This window comes from Oncorhynchus mykiss, chromosome 15 (genome assembly GCF_057628025.1).
Source record: "Oncorhynchus mykiss isolate SJ-2025 chromosome 15, ASM5762802v1, whole genome shotgun sequence".
NCBI classification, from domain to species: Eukaryota; Metazoa; Chordata; class Actinopteri; order Salmoniformes; family Salmonidae; genus Oncorhynchus; species Oncorhynchus mykiss.
Genome location: NC_143036.1, coordinates 79,246,245 through 79,262,833, shown reverse-complemented (window position 1 = coordinate 79,262,833; position 16,589 = coordinate 79,246,245). Strand labels below are relative to the sequence as shown.

Below are 16,589 nucleotides of genomic sequence, written 5' to 3'. Positions count from 1 at the left end.
GTGGTTAGATATGACTGGTTATGTTGATGAAGACCATCCAGACTGTCTCAGATTGTAGTGGTTAGATATGACTGGTTATGTTGATGAAAACCATCCAGACAGACTGTCTCAGATTGTAGTGGTTAGATATGACTGGTTATGTTGATGAAGACCCTTCAGACAGACTGTCTCAGATTGTAGTGGTTAGATATGACTGGTTATGTTGATGAAGACCCTCCAGACAGACTGTCTCAGATTGTAGTGGTTAGATATGACTGGTTATGTTGATGAAGACCATCTAGACAGACTGTCTCAGATTGTAGTGGTTAGATATGACTGGTTATGTTGATGAAGACCCTTCAGACTGTCTCAGATTGTAGTGGTTAGATATGACTGGTTATGTTGATGAAAACCATCCAGACAGACTGTCTCAGATTGTAGTGGTTAGATATGACTGGTTATGTTGATGAAGACCCTCCAGACAGACTGTCTCAGATTGTAGTGTTGATGAAGACCCTTCAGACAGACTGTCTCAGATTGTAGTGGTTAGATATGACTGGTTATGTTGATGAAGACCCTCCAGACAGACTGTCTCAGATTGTAGTGGTTAGATATGACTGGTTATGTTGATGAAGACCCTCCAGACAGACTGTCTCAGATTGTAGTGGTTAGATATGACTGGTTATGTTGATGAAGACCATCTAGACAGACTGTCTCAGATTGTAGTGGTTAGATATGACTGGTTATGTTGATGAAGACCCTCCAGACTGACTCAGATTGTAGTGGTTAGATATGACTGGTTATGTTGATGAAGACCCTCCAGACTGTCTCAGATTGTAGTGGTTAGATATGACTGGTTATGTTGATGAAAACCATCCAGACAGACTGTCTCAGATTGTAGTGGTTAGATATGACTGGTTATGTTGATGAAGACCATCCAGACTGTCTCAGATTGTAGTGGTTAGATATGACTGGTTATGTTGATGAAGACCCTCCAGACAGACTGTCTCAGATTGTAGTGGTTAGATATGACTGGTTATGTTGATGAAGACCATCTAGACAGACTGTCTCAGATTGTAGTGGTTAGATATGACTGGTTATGTTGATGAAGACCCTCCAGACTGTCTCAGATTGTAGTGGTTAGATATGACTGGTTATGTTGATGAAGACCCTCCAGACAGACTGTCTCAGATTGTAGTGGTTAGATATGACTGTCCTCTCCTCATTCCCCTCAACCATCCCCAACCCAGTTCCTCTCCTCATTCCTCATTCCCCTCAACCATCCCCACCCCCACCCCCGCTCTCCTCCCTATCCCTTGCCCTCCCCCTCCCATCCATCCCTCCCTCATCTCTTCTCCTCCCTCCTCCTCTTCTCTCCTCACCTCCCTATCTCTCCCCTTTCACCTCTCCTCTCATCTATCCCTATATCTCCCATTCCCCTATCCCTCGCCCTCTGCTCCCTCCCTCCCTCCCTCCCTCCCTCCCTCCCTCCCTCCCTCCCTCCCTCCCTCCCTCCCCTCAGGGTCAGCTGGTTGTGTGATGGGGGTGACAGGTTGCTCCTCCCCTCCCTCCCTCCTCCCCTCCCTCCCTCCCTCCCTCCCTCCCTCCCTCCCTCCCTCCATCCCTCCCTCCCTGCCTCAGGGTCAGCTGGTTGTGTGATGGGGGTGACAGGTTGCTCCCTCCCTCCCTCCCTCCCTCCCTCCCTCCCTCCCTCCCTCCCTCCCTCCCTCCCTCCCTGCCTCAGGGTCAGCTGGTTGTGTGATGGGGGTGACAGGTTGCTCCCTCCCTCCCTCCCTCCCTCAGGGTCAGCTGGTTGTGTGATGGGGGTGACAGGTTGCTCCACCTGGGTCATTAGAATGTTGCCACACTGCAGATGGATGGATATGGGGATCTGACATCTCCTGTGGTGTGTGTGTGTGTGTGTGTGTGTGTGTGTGTGTGTGTGTGTGTGTGTGTGTGTGTGTGTGTGTGTGTGCATTCCCCTCACACATCTCCACCTCACCCCTTGCAGGATGGGAAGGTACTCTCGAGGTTAAGAGTGTTGGACCTTATGGCTGAATTAGCTAGCTGGTGTTCTTCTCTGTGTCCAATACAACCCTGTTCTCTGAAAGACATCTCCTCCTCAACATGGCAGTTGGACAGACACAGAGACATCCACAACCCTGTCCTCTGATAGTCTCCAGACAGACATAGAGACATCCACAGCCCTGTCCTCTGATAGTCGACAGACCCTGGTCTAAAGTAGTCCACTATATAGGGAATAGGGCTCTGGTCTAAAGTAGTGCACTATATAGGGAATAGGGCTCTGGTCTAAAGTAGTGCACTATATAAGGAATAGGGCTCTGGTCTAAAGTAGTGCACTATATAGGGAATAGGGCTCTGGTCTAAAGTAGTGCACTATATAGGGAATAGGGCTCTGGTCTAAAGTAGTGCACTATATAAGGAATAGGGCTCTGGTCTAAAGTAGTGCACTATATAGGGAATAGGGCTCTGGTCTAAAGTAGTGCACTATATAGGGAATAGGCCCCTGGTCTAAAGTAGTCCACTATATAGGGAATAGGGTTCTGGTCTAAAGTAGTGCACTATATAAGGAATAGGGCTCTGGTCTAAAGTAGTGCACTATATAGGGAATAGGGCTCTGGTCTCTAAAGTAGTGCACTATATAGGGAATAGGGCTCTGGTCTAAAGTAGTGCACTATATAGGGAATAGGGCTCTGGTCTAAAGTAGTGCACTATATAGGGAATAGGCCCCTGGTCTAAAGTAGTGCACTACATAGGGAATAGGGCTCTGGTCTAAAGTAGTGCACTATATAGGGAATAGGGCTCTGGTCTCTAAAGTAGTGCACTATATAGGGAATAGGGCTCTGGTCTAAAGTAGTGCACTATATAAGGAATAGGGCTCTGGTCTAAAGTAGTGCACTATATAGGGAATAGGGCTCTGGTCTAAAGTAGTGCACTATATAGGGAATAGGGCTCTGGTCTAAAGTAGTGCATTATATAGGGAATAGGGCTCTGGTCTAAAGTAGTGCACTATATAGGGAATAGGGCTCTGGTCTAAAGTAGTGCACTATATAGGGAATAGGGCTCTGGTCTCTAAAGTAGTGCACTATATAGGGAATAGGGCTCTGGTCTAAAGTAGTGCACTATATAAGGAATAGGGCTCTGGTCTAAAGTAGTGCACTATATAGGGAATAGGGCTCTGGTCTAAAGTAGTGCATTATATAGGGAATAGGGCTCTGGTCTAAAGTAGTGCACTATATAAGGAATAGGGCTCTGGTCTAAAGTAGTGCACTATATAAGGAATAGGGCTCTGGTCTAAAGTAGTGCACTATATAGGGAATAGGGCTCTGGTCTAAAGTAGTGCACTATATAAGGAATAGGGCTCTGGTCTAAAGTAGTGCACTATATAGGGAATAGGGCTCTGGTCTAAAGTAGTGCACTATATAGGGAATAGGGCTCTGGTCTAAAGTAGTGCACTACATAGGGAATAGGGCTCTGGTCTAAAGTAGTGCACTAAATAGGGAATAGGGCTCTGGTCTAAAGTAGTGCACTACATAGGGAATAGGGCTCTGGTCTAAAGTAGTGCACTATATAGGGAATAGGGCTCTGGTCTAAAGTAGTGCACTAAATAGGGAATAGGGCTCTGGTCTAAAGTAGTGCACTACATAGGGAATAGGGCTCTGGTCTAAAGTAGTGCACTATATAGGGAATAGGGCTCTGGTCTAAAGTAGTGCACTATATAGGGAATAGGGCTCTGGTCTAAAGTAGTGCACAATATAGGGAATAGGGCTCTGGTCTAAAGTAGTGTACTATATAGGGAATAGTGTACCATTTAGGACATTTCCTTTTTATGTTGCTGCTGAAGTGAGATGTGATGTGTCTGTCTGTTTTATCTGGAGCCTGAGGACATGGAGGAAACCAGCAACTAACTCTCTGTCCTACCTACCATCACTATTTATGGACTGACTGAAAGGAGAGGAGAGGAGAGATATTTCACACTGTTCCTCAGTGAAGAGAGGCTGAGAGTAGGGGAAAAGAGAGAGAGAGAGAGAGGAGGAGAGTTGAGGGGGAGGAGAGAGAGAGGATGAGGAGAGGAGAGAGAGGGGGAGGGAGAGGAGAGAGAGAGGAGGAGTTGGAGAGAGAGAGGGAGAGGAGAGAGAGAGAGAGAGGGGGAGAGGAGGAGGAGAGAGAGAGGAGGAGGAGGAGAGAGAGGGAGAGGATGAGAGAGAGAGAGGAGGAGAGAGAGGGAGAGGAGAGGCGAGGAGAAGAGGAGAGGAGAGAGAGGAGGAGGAGAGAGGGAGAGGAGAGAGAGAGAGGAGGAGAGAGAGGGAGAGGAGAGGCGAGGAGAAGAGAGGAGAGGAGAAAGAGAGAGGAGGAGGATAGAGGGAGAGGAGAGAGAGAGAGGGATGAGGAGAGAGAGAAGAGAGGAGGAGAGGCGGAGAGGAGAGGAGAGAGGGATTTCACAAGAAGAGAGGCTGCAAGGCAGCTGTGGACAATGCAGAGACTGAGAGAAACCGTATTGTTGTGTATGATGGTGAAGAGAGGATTTGCATTAGGACGTTGGGGGAAGTGGAGAGGGAAGAAGAGACAGAGGGAGGGAGGGAAATACTGAAGAGACTGTCACATGACTTCAGGAGAGAGAGAGAGAGAGAGAGAGAGAGAGAGAGAGAGAGAGAGAGAGAGAGAGAGAGAGAGAGAGAGAGAGAGAGAGAGAGAGAGAGAGAGAGAGAGAGAGAGAGAGAGAGAGAGAGAGAGAGAGAGAGAGAGATATGAGAGAGAGACACTGGGAGAGATAGAGAGAGAGACACTGGGAGAGATAGAGAGAGAGAGAGAGAGAGAGACACTGGGAGAGAGAGAGAGACACTGGGAGAGATAGAGAGAGAGAGAGAGAGAGAGAGACACTGGGAGAGAGAGAGAGACACTGGGAGAGATAGATAGAGAGAGAGACACAGGGAGAGAGAGAGAAACCATTCAACCGTTCATCTTGTCGCTGCTTCCTTCCTGATAAGGAGTTGAGGACAGCGTGTTGACAGTCCTTTTCAGAGGAGGAGGAGGAGAGGACAGGAGGAAGGATCTCGTGTTCTGCATCATGTTGGGGCCTGTTCGGTCTCCGCACCTCTCTCATCGCCTGTCCCCCTTCCTCCCCTCTTCCTCCTCTCCTCTCTCAGATGAGTTTAAGGGCTCCAGTGTTGTAGAGTTAATGAAGAAAGAGGGAACCACACTCGGCCTCACTGTGTCCGGGGGCGTCGACAAGGATGGAAAACCTCGGGTGTCCAACCTGCGCCAGGGAGGCATCGCTGCTAGGTAACTCACACATGTCCAGCATCACACACACACACACACACGCACGCACGCACGCACACACATACAGAACACACATACACACACACACACACACACACACACACACACACACACACACACACACACACACACACACACACACACATGAGCGTGTGGATTGTATAGAAAGATAGGAAGGGTGTGTGTGTGTTCTGTATGTGTGTGTGTGCTCGTGTGTGTGTGTGTGTGTGTTCTGTATGTGTGTGTATGTGTGTTCTGTATGTGTGTTCAGTATGTGTGTGTGTATGTATGTGTGTGTGTGTGTGTTCAGTGTTAGTGTGTGTGTGTGTGTGTGTGTGTGTGTGTGTGTGTGTGTGTGTGTGTGTGTGTGTTAGCTATATAAATTGATGCTGTTTAAAACACCACTCTCCTCCCTCCTGTCAGCTGCTGACTGGTTCATTGAACTCACAGGTCACATCTGATTCCTCATTTTACACGCTCTGACAACTGCTCCTCTCCATCACACTGAGAGAGAGAGAGAGAGGGAGAGAGAGAGAGAGGGATGTAGGGATGGGAGGGAGAGAGAGAGAGAGAGATAGAGAGAGGGATGTAGGGATGGGAGGGAGGGAGAGAGAGAGAGGGAGGGAGGGAAAGAGAGGGATGTAGGGAAGGGAGGGAGAGAGAGAGAGAGAGAGAGGGATGTAGGGATGGGAGGGAGAGAGAGAGAGAGAGAGAGAGAGAGAGAGGGAAAGAGAGAAAGAGAGAGGAATGTAGGGATAGAAGGGAGGGAGAGAGAGAGAGAGAGAGAGGGGGGGATGTAGGGATGGAAGGGAGTACACTACGGAAAAAGAAGGAACAGCATGTCAGAAATCAGCTCAATGCAATTGAAGAATCCATAGACTCTAACCACTTCTGGGAAAATTGGAAAACACTAAACAAACAACAACACGAAGAATTATCTATCCAAAATGGAGATGTATGAGCAAAAACATATACAGGATCAAATACAGATCTTAGAATCAACTATTAAAGACTACCAGAACCCACTGGATTCCAGAACACACTGGATTCCAGAACACACTGGATTCCAGAACACACTGGATTCCAGAACACAGTGGATTCTCCAATTACCTTGAATGAGTTACAGGACAAAATAAAAACCCTCCAACCCAAAAAGGCCTGTGGTGTTGATGGTATCCTCAATGAAATGATCAAATATACAGACAACAAATTCCAATTGGCTATACTAAAACTCTTTAACATCATCCTTAGCTCTGGCATCTTCCCCAATATTTGGAACCGAGGACTGATCACCCCAATCCACAAAAGTGGAGACAAATTTGACCCCAATAACTACCGTGGAATATGCGTCAACAGTAACCTTGGGAAAATCCTCTGCATTATCATTAACAGCAGACTCGTACATTTCCTCAATGAAAACAATGTACTGAGCAAATGTCAAATTGGCTTTTTACCAAATTACCGTACAACAGACCACGTATTCACCCTGCACACCCTAATTGACAACCAAACAAACCAAAACAAAGGCAAAGTCTTCTCATGCTTTGTTGATTTCAAAAAAGCCTTCGACTCAATCTGGCATGAGGGTCTGCTATACAAACTGATGGAAAGTGGTGTTGGGGGTAAAACATACGACATTATAAAATCCATGTACACAAACAACAAGTGTGCGGTAAAAATTGGCAAAAAACACACAAATTTCTTCACACAGGGTCGTGGGGTTAGACAGGGATGCAGCTTAAGCCCCACCCTCTTCAACATATATATCAACGAATTGGTGCGGGCACTAGAAAAGTCTGCAGCACCCGGCCTCACCCTACTAGAATCCGAAGTCAAATGTCTGCTGTTTGCTGATGATCTGGTGCTTCTGTCACACACTCTCTCTCTGTGTTTCTCCCATCTCCTCATCTCCATATCTTTCTCTCTCTGTGTTTCTCCCATCTCCTCATCTCCATATCTTTCTCTTTCTGTGTTTCTCTCATCTCCTCGTCTCCATATATTTCTCTCTCTGTGTTTCTCTCATCTCCTCGTCTCCATATCTTTCTCTCTCTGTGTTTCTCTCATCTCCTCGTCTCCATATCTTTCTGTGTTTCTCTCATCCTGTCGTCTCCATATCTTTCTCTTTCTGTGTTTCTCTCATCTCCTCGTCTCCATATCTTTCTCTCTCTGTGTTTCTCTCATCTCCTCGTCTCCATATCGTTCTCTGTCTGTGTTTCTCTCATCCTGTCGTCTCCATATCTTTCTGTTTCTGTGTTTCTCCCATCTCCTCGTCTCCATATCTTTCTCTGTCTGTGTTTCTCTCATCCTGTCGTCGCCATATCTTTCTCTCTCTGTGTTTCTCTCATCTCCTCGTCTCCATATCTTTCTGTGTTTCTCTCATCTCCACGTCTCCATATCTTTCTCTTTCTGTGTTTCTCTCATCTCCTCGTCTCCATATCTTTCTGTGTTTCTCTCATCTCCTCGTCTCCATATCTTTCTCTCTCTGTGTTTCTCTCATCTCCTCGTCTCCATATCTTTCTCTTTCTGTGTTTCTCTCATCTCCTCGTCTCCATATCTTTCTCTTTCTGTGTTTCTCTCATCTCCTCGTCTCCATATCTTTCTGTGTTTCTCTCATCTCCTCGTCTCCATATCTTTCTCTTTCTGTGTTTCTCTCATCTCCTCGTCTCCATATCTTTCTCTTTCTGTGTTTCTCTCATCTCCTCGTCTCCATATCTTTCTCTGTCTGTGTTTCTCTCATCCTGTCGTCTCCATATCTTTCTCTCTCTGTGTTTCTCTCATCTCCTCGTCTCCATATCTTTCTGTGTTTCTCTCATCTCCACGTCTCCATATCTTTCTCTTTCTGTGTTTCTCTCATCTCCTCGTCTCCATATCTTTCTGTGTTTCTCTCATCTCCTCGTCTCCATATCTTTCTCTCTCTGTGTTTCTCTCATCTCCTCGTCTCCATATCTTTCTCTTTCTGTGTTTCTCTCATCTCCTCGTCTCCATATCTTTCTCTTTCTGTGTTTCTCTCATCTCCTCGTCTCCATATCTTTCTGTGTTTCTCTCATCTCCTCGTCTCCATATCTTTCTCTTTCTGTGTTTCTCTCATCTCCTCGTCTCCATATCTTTCTCTTTCTGTGTTTCTCTCATCTCCTCGTCTCCATATCTTTCTCTTTCTGTGTTTCTCTCATCTCCTCGTCTCCATATCTTTCTCTGTCTGTGTTTCTCTCATCCTGTCGTCTCCATATCTTTCTCTCTCTGTGTTTCTCTCATCTCCTCGTCTCCATATCTTTCTGTGTTTCTCTCATCCTGTCGTCTCCATATCTTTCTCTTTCTGTGTTTCTCTCTTCTTCTGTTCTGATTGTCTCAATCTCTTTCCCTCTCTCTGTCTTCCTCCCCTCCTCTACCACACCATCCATCTCTCTCTGTGTAGGAGTGACCAGCTCAACGTGGGCGACTACATCAAGTCTGTAAATGGGATCAATCTGACCAAGTTCCGTCACGACGAGATCATCAGCCTGCTGAAGAACGTCGGAGAACGCGTGGTTCTAGAGGTGGAATACGAGCTGCCACCTGTCTGTGAGTTCTACTGTTTTAGGACCACGTTGTTATACATGATACAGTCCTTCATAGTCAGTGATACATTATGTTGATCTAATTGGTTCAATAGATACAATAGTCCTGTTGATCTGATTGGTTCAATAGATACATTAGTCCTGTTGATCTGACTGGTTCAATAGATACATTCGTCCTGTTGATCTGATTGGTTCAGTAGATACATTAGTCCTGTTGATCTGATTGGTTCAATATATACATTAGTCCTGTTGATCTGATTGGTTCAATAGATAGGTTGGTTCAATAGATAAATACTAATCAATAGAATTGGATGAGTATAGAGTCAAGCTGGATGTATACTAGATGAAACTGGATCTTCCGCCTGAAGTCAGAGTCCTGAGTTCCCACAATTCCTTTGTTCCTTTCCAGAGCTGTTTTACACGGAGTTCAAAGCCACCTTTACCAAACACACCTCACCTCGGTGTCTTTTCCTTTCATGTCTCCTCTCCCTGGTCTGATGCAGAGCTTTACATTCAGGCAGACTGTGTAATGATGTCTCCTCTCCCAGACAGACTGTGTAATGATGTCTCCTCTCCCAGACTGTGTAATGATGTCTCCTCTCTCAGACTGTGTAATGATGTCTCCTCTCCCAGACTGTGTAATGATGTCTCCTCTCCCAGACAGACTGTGTAATGTCTCCTCTCCCAGACAGACTGTGTAATGATGTCTCCTCTCCCAGACAGACTGTGTAATGATGTCTCCTCTCTCAGACTGTGTAATGATGTCTCCTCTCCCAGACTGTGTAATGATGTCTCCTCTCCCAGACTGTGTAATGATGTCTCCTCTCCCAGACTGTGTAATGATGTCTCCTCTCCCAGACTGTGTAATGATGTCTCCTCTCCCAGACTGTGTAATGATGTCTCCTCTCCCAGACAGACTGTGTAATGATGTCTCCTCTCCCAGACTGTGTAATGGTGTCTCCTCTCACAGACAGACTGTGTAATGATGTCTCCTCTCTGACTGTGTAATGATGTCTCCTCTCCTATCCCAGGCTGTGTAATGATGTCTCCTCTCCTCTCCCAGACTTTGTAATGATGTCTCCTCTCCTATCCCAGACAGTGTAATGATGTCTCCTCTCTCAGGCTGTGTAATGATGTCTCCTCTCCTCTCCCAGGCTGTGTAATGATGTCTCCTCTCCCAGACTGTGTAATGATGTCTCCTCTCCCAGACTGTGTAATGATGTCTCCTCTCCCAGGCTGTGTAATGATGTCTCCTCTCCCAGACTGTGTAATGATGTCTCCTCTCCCAGACTGTGTAATGATGTCTCCTCTCCCAGACTGTGTAATGATGTCTCCTCTCCCAGACTGTGTAATGATGTCTCCTCTCCCAGACTGTGTAATGATGTCTCCTCTCCCAGGCTGTGTAAAATGTCTCCTCTCCCAGACAGACTGTGTAATGATGTCTCCTCTCTCAGACTGTGTAATGATGTCTCCTCTCCCAGGCTGTGTAATGATGTCTCCTCTCCCAGACTGTGTAATGATGTCTCCTCTCCCAGGCTGTGTAATGATGTCTCCTCTCCCAGACAGACTGTGTAATGATGTCTCCTCTCTCAGACTGTGTAATGATGTCTCCTCTCTCAGACTGTGTAATGATGTCTCCTCTCTCAGACTGTGTAATGATGTCTCATCTCCCAGACTGTGTAATGATGTCTCCTCTCCCAGACAGACTGTGTAATGATGTCTCCTCTCTCAGACTGTGTAATGATGTCTCCTCTCCCAGACTGTGTAATGATGTCTCCTCTCCCAGACAGGCTGTGTAATGATGTCTCCTCTCCCAGACAGACTGTGTAATGATGTCTCCTCTCTCAGACTGTGTAATGATGTCTCCTCTCTCAGACTGTGTAATGATGTCTCATCTCCCAGACTGTGTAATGATGTCTCCTCTCCCAGACAGATTGTGTAATGATGTCTCCTCTCTCAGACTGTGTAATGATGTCTCCTCTCCCAGACTGTGTAATGATGTCTCCTCTCCCAGACAGACTGTGTAATGATGTCTCCTCTCTCAGACAGGCTGTGTAATGATGTCTCCTCTCCCAGGCTGTGTAATGATGTCTCCTCTCCCAGACTGTATAGTGATGTCTCCTCTCCCAGGCTGTGTAATGATGTCTCCTCTACCAGACAGGCTGTGTAATGATGTCTCCTCTCCCAGACAGGCTGTGTAATGATGTCTCCTCTCCCAGACAGGCTGTGTAATGATGTCTCCTCTCCCAGGCAGACTGTGTAATGATGTCTCCTCTCCCAGACAGACTCTGTAATGATGTCTCCTCTCCCAGACAGGCTGTGTAATGATGTCTCCTCTCCCAGACAGACTGTGTAATGATGTCTCCTCTCCCAGACAGACTGTGTAATGATGTCTCCTCTCCCAGACAGACTGTGTAATGATGTCTCCTCTCCCAGACAGACTGTGTAATGATGTCTCCTCTCTCAGACAGACTGTGTAATGATGTCTCCTCTCCCAGACTGTGTAATGATGTCTCCTCTCCCAGACTGTGTAATGATGTCTCCTCTCCCAGACTGTGTAATGATGTCTCCTCTCTCAGACTGTGTAATGATGTAACTGTGGAGGTAGTGATGTGTTCATATAGTGTTTGCTCCTCTCTCCCAGACTGTGTAATGATGTCTCCTCTCCCAGGCTGTGTAATGATGTCTCCTCTCCCAGGCTGTGTAATGATGTCTCCTCTCCCAGACTGTGTAATGATGTCTCCTCTCCCAGACTGTGTAATGATGTCTCCTCTCCCAGACTGTGTAATGTCCTCTCCCAGACTGTGTAATGATGTCTCCTCTCCCAGACTGTGTAATGATGTCTCCTCTCCCAGACTGTGTAATGATGTCTCCTCTCCCAGACTGTGTAATGATGTCTCCTCTCCCAGACTGTGTAATGTCCTCTCCCAGACTGTGTAATGATGTCTCCTCTCCCAGACTGTGTAATGATGTCTCCTCTCCCAGGCTGTGTAATGATGTCTCCTCTCCCAGACTGTGTAATGATGTCTCCTCTCCCAGGCTGTGTAATGATGTCTCCTCTCCCAGACTGTGTAATGATGTCTCCTCTCCCAGACTGTGTAATGATGTCTCCTCTCCCAGACTGTGTAATGATGTCTCCTCTCCCAGACTGTGTAATGATGTCTCCTCTCCCAGACTGTGTAATGATGTCTCCTCTCTCCCAGACTGTGTAATGATGCCTCCTCTTCCAGGCTGTGTAATGATGTAACTGTGGAGGTAGTGATGTGTTTATATAGTGTTTGCTCCTCTCTCCCAGACTGTGTAATGATGTCTCCTCTCTCCCAGACTGTGTAATGATGTCTCCTCTCTCAGACTGTGTAATGATGTCTCCTCTCCCAGACTGTGTAATGATGTCTCCTCTCCCAGACTGTGTAATGATGTCTCCTCTCCCAGACTGTGTAATGATGTCTCCTCTCCCAGACTGTGTAATGATGTCTCCTCTCCCAGACTGTGTAATGATGTCTCCTCTCCCAGACTGTGTAATGTCCTCTCCCAGACTGTGTAATGATGTAACTGTGGAGGTAGTGATGTGTTTATATAGTGTTTGCTCCTCTCTCCCAGACTGTGTAATGATGTCTCCTCTCCCAGACTGTGTAATGATGTCTCCTCTCCCAGACTGTGTAATGATGTCTCCTCTCCCAGGCTGTGTAATGATGTCTCCTCTCCCAGACTGTGTAATGATGTAACTGTGGAGGTAGTGATGTGTTTATATAGTGTTTGCTCCTCTCTCCCAGACTGTGTAATGATGTCTCCTCTCCCAGACTGTGTAATGTCCTCTCCCAGACTGTGTAATGATGTAACTGTGGAGGTAGTGATGTGTTTATATAGTGTTTGCTCCTCTCTCCCAGACTGTGTAATGATGTCTCCTCTCCCAGACTGTGTAATGATGTCTCCTCTCTCCCAGACTGTGTAATGATGTCTCCTCTCCCAGGCTGTGTAATGATGTAACTGTGGAGGTAGTGATGTGTTTATATAGTGTTTGCTCCTCTCTCCCAGACTGTGTAATGATGTCTCCTCACCCAGACTGTGTAATGATGTCTCCTCTCTCCCAGACTGTGTAATGATGTCTCCTCTCCCAGACTGTGTAATGATGTCTCCTCTCCCAGACTGTGTAATGATGTCTCCTCTCCCAGACTGTGTAATGATGTAACTGTGGAGGTAGTGATGTGTTTATATAGTGTTTGCTCCTCTCTCCCAGACTGTGTAATGATGTCTCCTCTCCCAGACTGTGTAATGATGCCTCCTCTCCCAGACTGTGTAATGATGTCTCCTCTCCCAGGCTGTGTAATGATGTAACTGTGGAGGTAGTGATGTGTTTATATAGTGTTTGCTCCTCTCTCCCAGGCTGTGTAATGATGTCTCCTCTCTCCCAGACTGTGTAATGATGTCTCCTCTCCCAGGCTGTGTAATGATGTAACTGTGGAGGTAGTGATGTGTTTATATAGTGTTTGCTCCTCTCTCCCAGGCTGTGTAATGATGCCTCCTCTCCCAGACTGTGTAATGATGTCTCCTCTCCCAGGCTGTGTAATGATGTAACTGTGGAGGTAGTGATGTGTTTATATAGTGTTTGCTCCTCTCTCCCAGGCTGTGTAATGATGTCTCCTCTCTCCCAGACTGTGTAATGATGTCTCCTCTCCCAGGCTGTGTAATGATGTCTCCTCTCCCAGACTGTGTAATGATGTCTCCTCTCTCCCAGACTGTGTAATGATGTCTCCTCTCCCAGACTGTGTAATGATGTCTCCTCTCCCAGACTGTGTAATGATGTCTCCTCTCTCCCAGACTGTGTAATGATGTCTCCTCTCCCAGACTGTGTAATGATGTCTCCTCTCCCAGACTGTGTAATGATGTCTCCTCTCTCCCAGACTGTGTAATGATGTCTCCTCTCCCAGACTGTGTAATGATGTCTTCTCTCCCAGACTGTGTAATGATGTAACTGTGGAGGTAGTGATGTGTTTATATAGTGTTTGCTCCTCTCTCCCAGGCTGTGTAATGATGTCTCCTCTCTCCCAGACTGTGTAATGATGTCTCCTCTCCCAGGCTGTGTAATGATGTAACTGTGGAGGTAGTGATGTGTTTATATAGTGTTTGCTCCTCTCTCCCAGGCTGTGTAATGATGTCTCCTCTCTCCCAGACTGTGTAATGATGTCTCCTCTCCCAGGCTGTGTAATGATGTAACTGTGGAGGTAGTGATGTGTTTATATAGTGTTTGCTCCTCTCTCCCAGGCTGTGTAATGATGTCTCCTCTCTCCCAGACTGTGTAATGATGTCTCCTCTCCCAGACTGTGTAATGATGTAACTGTGGAGGTAGTGATGTGTTTATATAGTGTTTGCTCCTCTCTCCCAGGCTGTGTAATGATGTCTCCTCTCTCCCAGACTGTGTAATGATGTCTCCTCTCCCAGACTGTGTAATGATGTAACTGTGGAGGTAGTGATGTGTTTATATAGTGTTTGCTCCTCTCTCCCAGGCTGTGTAATGATGTCTCCTCTCTCCCAGACTGTGTAATGATGTCTCCTCTCCCAGGCTGTGTAATGATGTCTCCTCTCTCCCAGACTGTGTAATGATGTCTCCTCTCCCAGGCTGTGTAATGATGTAACTGTGGAGGTAGTGATGTGTTTATATAGTGTTTGCTCCTCTCTCCCAGGCTGTGTAATGATGTCTCCTCTCTCCCAGACTGTGTAATGATGTCTCCTCTCCCAGGCTGTGTAATGATGTAACTGTGGAGGTAGTGATGTGTTTATATAGTGTTTGCTCCTCTCTCCCAGACTGTGTAATGATGTCTCCTCTCCCAGACTGTGTAATGATGTCTCCTCTCCCAGACTGTGTAATGATGCCTCCTCTCTCCCAGGCTGTGTAATGATGTCTCCTCTCCCAGGCTGTGTAATGATGTCTCCTCTCTCCCAGACTGTGTAATGATGTCTCCTCTCCCAGGCTGTGTAATGATGTAACTGTGGAGGTAGTGATGTGTTTATATAGTGTTTGCTCCTCTCTCCCAGACTGTGTAATGATGTCTCCTCTCCCAGACTGTGTAATGATGTCTCCTCTCTCCCAGACTGTGTAATGATGTCTCCTCTCTCCCAGACTGTGTAATGATGTCTCCTCTCCCAGACTGTGTAATGATGTCTCCTCTCTCCCAGACTGTGTAATGATGTCTCCTCTCCCAGGCTGTGTAATGATGTAACTGTGGAGGTAGTGATGTGTTTATATAGTGTTTGCTCCTCTCTCCCAGGCTGTGTAATGATGTCTCCTCTCTCCCAGACTGTGTAATGATGTCTCCTCTCCCAGACTGTGTAATGATGTAACTGTGGAGGTAGTGATGTGTTTATATAGTGTTTGCTCCTCTCTCCCAGGCTGTGTAATGATGTCTCCTCTCTCCCAGACTGTGTAATGATGTCTCCTCTCCCAGGCTGTGTAATGATGTAACTGTGGAGGTAGTGATGTGTTTATATAGTGTTTGCTCCTCTCTCCCAGGCTGTGTAATGATGTCTCCTCTCTCCCAGACTGTGTAATGATGTCTCCTCTCCCAGACTGTGTAATGATGTAACTGTGGAGGTAGTGATGTGTTTATATAGTGTTTGCTCCTCTCTCCCAGGCTGTGTAATGATGTCTCCTCTCTCCCAGACTGTGTAATGATGTGTCCTCTCCCAGACTGTGTAATGATGTAACTGTGGAGGTAGTGATGTGTTTATATAGTGTTTGCTCCTCTCTCCCAGGCTGTGTAATGATGTCTCCTCTCTCCCAGACTGTGTAATGATGTCTCCTCTCCCAGGCTGTGTAATGATGTAACTGTGGAGGTAGTGATGTGTTTATATAGTGTTTGCTCCTCTCTCCCAGGCTGTGTAATGATGTCTCCTCTCCCAGACTGTGTAATGATGTCTCCTCTCCCAGACTGTGTAATGATGCCTCCTCTCCCAGACTGTGTAATGATGTCTCCTCTCCCAGGCTGTGTAATGATGTAACTGTGGAGGTAGTGATGTGTTTATATAGTGTTTGCTCCTCTCTCCCAGGCTGTGTAATGATGTCTCCTCTCTCCCAGACTGTGTAATGATGTCTCCTCTCCCAGACTGTGTAATGATGCCTCCTCTCTCCCAGACTGTGTAATGATGTCTCCTCTCCCAGACTGTGTAATGATGTCTCCTCTCTCCCAGACTGTGTAATGATGTCTCCTCTCCCAGACTGTGTAATGATGTCTCCTCTCCCAGGCTGTGTAATGATGTAACTGTGGAGGTAGTGATGTGTTTATATAGTGTTTGCTCCTCTCTCCCAGGCTGTGTAATGATGTCTCCTCTCTCCCAGACTGTGTAATGATGTCTCCTCTCCCAGGCTGTGTAATGATGTAACTGTGGAGGTAGTGATGTGTTTATATAGTGTTTGCTCCTCTCTCCCAGGCTGTGTAATGATGTCTCCTCTCTCCCAGACTGTGTAATGATGTCTCCTCTTCCAGGCTGTGTAATGATGTAACTGTGGAGGTAGTGATGTGTTTATATAGTGTTTGCTCCTCTCTCCCAGGCTGTGTAATGATGTCTCCTCTCTCCCAGACTGTGTAATGATGTCTCCTCTCCCAGGCTGTGTAATGATGTAACTGTGGAGGTAGTGATGTGTTTATATAGTGTTTGCTCCTCTCTCCCAGGCTGTGTAATGATGTCTCCTCTCTCCCAGACTGTGTAATGATGTCTCCTCTCCCAGGCTGTGTAATGATGTAACTGTGGAGGTAG

The 16,589-nt window shown here is 46.6% G+C and overlaps 1 protein-coding gene across 26 annotated transcripts in view; it reads left to right on the top strand.

Annotated features, from left to right (window-relative positions):
* Positions 1-16,589, top strand: part of LOC118938861 (glutamate receptor-interacting protein 1) — a 722,511-nt gene that overhangs the window by 544,094 nt on the left and 161,828 nt on the right. For all 26 annotated transcript variants that reach the window (XM_090201312.1, XM_090201307.1, XM_090201305.1 and 23 more), the window contains 2 exons: positions 5,148-5,283; positions 8,696-8,841. In XM_090201312.1, coding sequence (XP_090057438.1) covers positions 5,148-5,283; positions 8,696-8,841 — 282 coding nt within the window. The remainder of the gene's footprint in view (positions 1-5,147; positions 5,284-8,695; positions 8,842-16,589) is intronic.